Here is a 6824-nt window from a genome sequence, read left to right as displayed (position 1 = left end):
GAGGTGGCATTTTTGTAAAGCCCTGAAAACTCTCGCTCATTTTACTTGAAAACTTATCCCACAACACCGAAGCATCTAATGATTTTCACATCACATAAACACCATTTGTGGAGAAATAGTTGCTAAAAACCCAAGTCAGGAAGCACCCAACCTCTCGTGGCGAACCCGCTGCTGTCCAGGTGGGTGTCACATCTGGCTTTGGGTACTCGCTGGTGCTGCCGTGGATGGTGTTGGCCATGGATCGACCTTGGAAAACAAACCCCAGCATATTGCACCCTAAGAAAAATTTAACCACAGCAGTGAACATAGAAAACAACCCCTCTCTCTCCCTCTCTTTACAGTGGGGTTCACATTAGTGTTTAAATTCACTTCTTGTCTTCCCAGTATAATCCTATTGCTGCAGCTAAAATCTGTTGTTCGTTTGGTTGTTTTTTTTAAAAATCAGACTTGGTATTTTAAAACAAGGAGTGTCACAGCCCAGTTCTTTAACAAACACCATTGATATGGATCCTTCAATCCCTTGTAGCGTTCAGGGAAATCTCTGCTCCCAGATCTTATTGCAGGGCAGGGGACTCAGAGGCTAATCTCTCTCTCTACTGTTCTTTTTCTAGTTGCATGGGGAGAAAATTGTGAGAAAATATGTAATTCCAGGGTACAGTGGCAGCATTAATCCACAGCTTCATACCCCATATACTGCTTTTATTGACCATAATCTTGCAGAGGGTATTAAGGTAAATAGTAGATGGTTTAACGGCAGTTTAATATTCTGCACATACCCATAACAGACATTTTAGTTGCTTTTAATTGATGTAGCTGTTAGCTTTGTTAAACTCTCCAGGAGAGTAGTTCTCACTGGGAATGAGCCTCCTAGTAAGTATCAGTTTGCAAAAACACAATAGTTTGAGCCATAATTGTGCAGAAAGAGACTTCTGGATTTCTTTGCAGTTGAATAACAGCGTTTTGTTTCACTTTTGTATAACTCATCATCGGGTGCCTAAATTATAGTCAAACTTTCCAAACAGCTAAATAAAGAAATACATGGGTTAAGTAATTTTTAAGATATAACGGTGACTGGAAGATTTTAGCCAAACAGAACAATTTATAGCTGTGGGCACATAAAAAATAATACGATGTAGGAGAAGTCCTGGTGCTGCTTAAACAGTAGCTCTCAGCACTCATAAAAGATGTGGTATTAAATTATTTTCCCCTTATAAATCAGCTGGCCCTGGTCTACACTTTAGCACAAGCTTCATTTGGTTTCTGGCTTCTTAGTGGTCTTCACATAACTCCATCTAACCCCAGATGAAATGCTGCTGGCATGGCACTCAACCTCAACTATCACAACTAAAAATACGTATAGACCCAAAAAGAGCACGCAAAAGATGATTGCAATCAGCAAAGAAAATTAAAGGGTTCTGCAATTAAAAAAACCTCCTATTATTTCATTGGTCTGACTGGTAACTGCAGCACCTGTTTGGGGGGGATAAAAAAAAAGGGTAATCTCCTTGAAAATTAACTTTTAGATTTTTTTTAGGCTTGTAAAAATAGTAGAGGATCTGAAGGTGTGTCTCAGCAGGTTTTGCCTGCCTGTCTAGCGCCGAGACTTTTTGCGTGATCAAAGAATACATGACAGCGAACGGATCTATGCTTGTAAATATCAAACGGTTTGATCATGTTAAAAGACTTTATTGAAGTTTCCCACTTTTTAATCAAACAAGAAACATCCACCTCCAGTACCCACAGAAAAAGGGCTAGTATGATATTAGAATAAAAAAAAAAAAAGTACTAAATGTGACTTATGGATAAGGGGGTTTCTTCCTATAATAGGGGACTTCCATTAATGTGTTTGTAGGCTGAGAGGCAACTGCGACCCTTATAATTTTACCATAGCACAGTATAAAACAGGTTTGATTACACCATTATTATTAAGTCCACAAGAAATAAGCCATGTTCACATATGCAGCCTTTTAAAACAGAATTAAAAGCACAATAATGAAATGAATACACCGCTGACTTGTTGGGTGTTGGTTTTTTTTTTTTTTTTTCCTCCTGCTTTATGGTGAAATCCACAGCATCAAAATCTGCAACTGGCCCGTGGAGAGGTTTTCTATACTATTTCTGACGCTTGGTATGATAATTTGCAAAAAAAAAAAAAAAAAAGTTAAAAATGCCACATGGAGCTCTGAATAAAAAGAGGCAATAATTTACAGTAAGATGATAAGAGTGTAATATTGCTTTAATATAACGTATTAATGAAAATTGCCATTGCAAGATAGATAAGACTCAATAATATAACTCTCATTGTGTTCTGTGAGTTGGAGGCTTTGGTAAGTTATATGTTGGTGCTGTGTGGCTGGCATGAATCCTGATACAATTCCGAAGACTCGGCGTTGCCAATGCCACAAGAGCCTGAATTTATTTCCCTAGAAAAACCCGGGCAGGCACTCTCCTGCTCTGTCAGGTATTACTGTGCTCCTCTGCCAGCTCCTGCCTGCCGCAGAGTTCATGGGAACATGTTTTCATTATTTTTAATGTAATTTCATACATTTATTTTCATCCCACTTTATACATAAAGTGAATTAGCTTAAAAAAATCTCTGTGGCCTTTAAAATTCTTTATCCCTTAACATACTGACATTTTTTAAGTGGGCAATGGGGCGATACCAGGAATGGCAGATTAATTTCTTGCCTTTATTTTTATGCCAGGGTAGCTCAGCACCGCTGTGTTCCTGTCGCTTTTGCAAGCATCTTATATTTACGAGGATGAGGGCTTATACATCTGTTTATTAAACAGCAGCTTGTTTATCTGTGCTAATTACCAGGAAGAAACCTAAACTTCTTTCCTCTCTGCGGACACTATTTATAGTTAGGAAGAGCAGCGTGGCACGTATGCAGGGGGGTATTTGTGCGGATGAGGCTAACGTGCAGTTACAGCAATCTCTTCTTCCAGAAGAGAGGAAATTATTTTGTGGATGTAAGAAGGCTGGATGAGCACATAGCGTGGGTTTTAAACCCAAAATGTGATGTCAAAGGGGAAAAAAGAAAAGTTTTTGAGTTGATCCAAGAAAAAAGAAAAAAATAAATATTTTTATCAGTGTGGGCTTTGATAACAATATTTTGTGTGCACCTTTGCAAATATTTTGTAGTATTACTGAAGACACACAAACCCGCTGTTTGCTCTCCAAAAGGGTTAGAGGCTGCTATAAGGGGAGCTAAGGAGGAGAAGGGATTTATTCCAATCTCCTCTTCCCTGAGAAAAACTCTCTGGAAGATGATGATTTTTCTATTCTACAGACCCTTGCGGGTTTTGTTTCTGAAATGGCCAGAAAGTTTTTCTGTACAAGTCCCGCTATCAGAAATCCTGCCGTCCATTTTGGAGGAAGTACGATGTTTTCAAAATAATTTGTTACTCGGTGTGTCTGCTGTACTGGCATGACAGAGAGTAGCTCTGTTGTGGCAGTTATGACAAATGAGAAATATTTGTAAAAAAATCAAACCTGTTCTGGAAAGTTTATTTTTTTGGAAATTATTTGTCCACAAAGATTATAGAGAGAACTTTGTATCATGACAGATGGAGTTTTCCAGTCCTCTGGACTAAGCATAGTCCACTTTCAATAAGCATGAAAAAATACAGTGGTGATTTAAAGTGCACAAACTTATTTCCGTGAACTTTTAGTGAGTCAGCTTTCACCAACTTCTAGTACTTTTTATGGGCTCTGTTTCTTGCATCTCAAACAATGCTTATAGCCTTTAAATCTCAAAACCACACACCAATATTTACAAGCGTTGATTCTGAGATCAATATTTTCATCCGTATCCTGTCACTAAAGGCAGCACATCGAGAAAGGATAATCCAGCTTCATTTACAATCTCATAGTACTTACTGCCTTGTGATGTGTTTTTTAAATTCAGAAATTAATATAAAAGTTAAAAAAAGTCCAACACTCAAAACGAGGGCAACAAATAGAGGAATAGAGGAAGATTTTAAATAAGCAATAATTAATTTTTGGAAGCATTTTTTTTGTCAGGATTGAAAAGAGACCTTACTTATTTGAAATTATATATTTTACAGAGAAAGAAAACATTTATAAAACACATTCTCCCTGGTAGGTGATGGCAGTGGGCTGGCCAGTGTTTCTAAGGACAACTCTTGTCTGATGGCAGTGGAGAGTTCATCTAAAAATGATCGGCACATTTCTAAACCTGCACTCTCACAGCTCCCGGTTCAGCTTAGTGGCTTCAATTAGCAATTAAACTGGAGAAACGAATGCCCGTATTTTGTTGCAAGAGGGTTCGTTTCATTTCTGACTTGGAAATGACAGCGCAGACACATAAGGAGCAAAAAATCATGTAACACCAGGAGGAAAACACGCCGCGTTGGCTGGGATGCTCAAATTATGCTGCATTAATATGCACGAAAGAATTAAAAGAATTAAAAGCCTTTTAAAAAAAAGGGATGTTGTTTAAAAAGTCATGTAGTGTCATTGCTTATTCAACAACAGCCCACTTCTCCTCCACAGCAGTACGCTGGGTTTGAAAAAAAACCCAACCCCACACGGCTGTAGAGAGAGCACATGTTACATCAGACACAGTACCTGATTTTTCACTGCACAGCTTGTCAGCTAGATAGTCTGCCTCTTGGGCGATAAGTGAGAATATTTCATCTTCATACTCTTCTACGATACTTTCCCACTGTAAGGATGAAAAAAAGGAGGATACTCGTACTGTGCCTTTTTTTTTTTCTTTCCAGCTAGAAATAAGCAAGGCGGTTGCGATGCTGCAGCGAGGAGCCCTCGGCTCGCTCTGCTCTCCCTGCCCTGTGTGGCGCAGGGATGAAGGGGGGCTGCCCGGGAATTAGTGCTACCAAATATTACTTAAACTTTCTGCCCAGCCTCGCTGTTGGTTCAAAACCACATTCATGGGTTGGGGGTGAAAACGCCTCCAAAAGGCATTTCACTCGGTTAGGGACACCATCCCCCCCCGCCCTCTTTCAACATGGACTCAGGGAGGAGGCACTCGAAATTTAAATACAAGAAGCCCATTTTGTATTCTGATATTAGTGGTCACGATGTGCAATAAACACAGCTCCCTGACCATGAAGATGCAGCTCTGATTTCACTAGAGCAGTCGACAGCAATGAGCTCCTGACCTCCCCCCCGCCCCAATATTTAGGGAGCTGCTGGTAATTCACCTCAGTGCCACAAAATGGGTCTCTGACCCCCTGGGAAGGGTGGAGGAGCGCTGCTCCGAGGGGGTGCACCCTCCAGCATGGTGTCTAGCACCTTTTAGGAAGCCTGGGTGAATTTTAAGAGGGAATTCCTGTCCCCAAAATTCAGACTGTAACCCATAAACAAGGGGAAGCCCTTTAACATGGGTGGAGACAAAACATACTGAAATAATATCTGCTTGCTGCAAGTCGTGCTTAGTCCACACACACACACAAAAGGCCCTTTGCTGTGCTTTGATAAAAACCCAAACCAGTATCTGCCAGGACATGCAATAACCCTGAGCTGCCGGTGACCGAGGCAGAGCTGCTGCCTGTGCTCCTCTCCGGGAGCCCCGGCCCTCGGAGCCTTCATGCCAGCTCGCTCGCCTCCCTCTTTCCAGTCCCCAACTGCTCGAAAGGCCACGGCCAGCACAACCCCACTGCTCTTTTTTTTGGTCTTTTTTTTTTTTTGTATGCTTTCTACAAGAGCTGAAAAAAAAGACCCCAAAAGCATTAAAAAATAGATGTATATATTTGAAGAAGGTGCTGGTATGAAGCCAGGCAGAGCATCTCAGTGTTTTTAGCAGAATTAGCTGAGAAAAATCCATCCTATGCCACGAGGCCTAAGAAAAAAGATGACAACCCTCTCCTCCTCCCCTAATTTGTCCATAAATATTTGAAACTACTTTAGTAGCAATCTGGATTTTTAACCACTAGTACAATTCCCTTATTTCCCGCACATAAATCAACAGAGATATTTTTCTGGGAAACGCTGATTTATATTTAATCACTTAGAAAAAAATTCCCCAAGTAAAACGTAGTTTTGAGCTGTTGGAGTTTAGGAAATTTGTAACTTATAAAGCATCTGGTATAATCCGCGGGTTACTTCTGCAAGTGACGTGCCTTTTGTAAATGCTTTATTCATATTTATGAAGTCCTAAATAGATCCAAATACGTTTCTAAATAACGTTATAAAGCATCTGACAAAACGCAGTGTTATCTCCAAATACTCAGCCAGTTTCTGCAAGGAGCCAGCATGGAGTCTGTTAAAATATGGCAAGAGTCTGAAAACAAGGCACAATCTACATGGATTTCCTAGTGACGAGAAAGAGTGGGCACACCGGCACAGGTTTTGCTGGAAAATAAAAGGTTACTCATTCGTTATGTTGGTTCACTGCAAATTTCAAAGGTTTGTAAGCATCAGCTTAACACCCCCACCTTTTTTTTTTAAATTTTTTTAATCTGAATAGATTTTTCTCTTCTCACCCTGGAGGAAATCCCTCCCATATCCTTTTCTGTCCCAACAACTCCATTAAGTTGTTCTTTGACTTTGCTAAAGGAACCTCATAGAGGCAAAAATTGATCTTTTTTTTTGCTTATTATATCACCAAAAGCCCCCACTTCATACAAATAATGCCTAGTTAGATCACAGAAAAAGAGCATCACTCTGGCTATGTAGAACTCTTGACACATTACATTACACACGTAATTAAAAACGTCAGCTCCAGCTAAGGTGGCCCTGGAGAACCTGCGCAGACCCTTCCAGCTCACACCCAACGCGCCCCTCGCCCCCCTCGCCCTCCTCCAGAAGCCAGCCGCCCGGTTTGAAACCTCCCGGC

The 6824-nt window shown here is 40.5% G+C and overlaps 1 protein-coding gene across 1 annotated transcript in view; it reads right to left on the bottom strand.

The window, feature by feature from the left end:
• Nucleotides 1-151: 151 nt before the first annotated feature.
• Nucleotides 152-6824, bottom strand: part of CNPY1 (canopy FGF signaling regulator 1) — a gene marked incomplete at its 3' end in the record, with an annotated part of 54095 nt that continues 47422 nt past the window's right edge. The window contains exons 3-4 of the mRNA XM_010149758.1: nt 4595-4691; nt 152-276 (exon numbers count right to left, since the gene is read on the bottom strand). Of these exons, the coding sequence (XP_010148060.1) occupies nt 152-276; nt 4595-4691 (222 nt within the window). The remainder of the gene's footprint in view (nt 277-4594; nt 4692-6824) is intronic.

This window comes from Eurypyga helias, unplaced genomic scaffold, assembly GCF_000690775.1.
Source record: "Eurypyga helias isolate BGI_N326 unplaced genomic scaffold, ASM69077v1 scaffold13984, whole genome shotgun sequence".
Classification (NCBI taxonomy): Eukaryota; Metazoa; Chordata; class Aves; order Eurypygiformes; family Eurypygidae; genus Eurypyga; species Eurypyga helias.
Note: the sequence above shows the minus strand (reverse complement) of the source record. Positions and strands in the feature narration are given on the sequence as shown.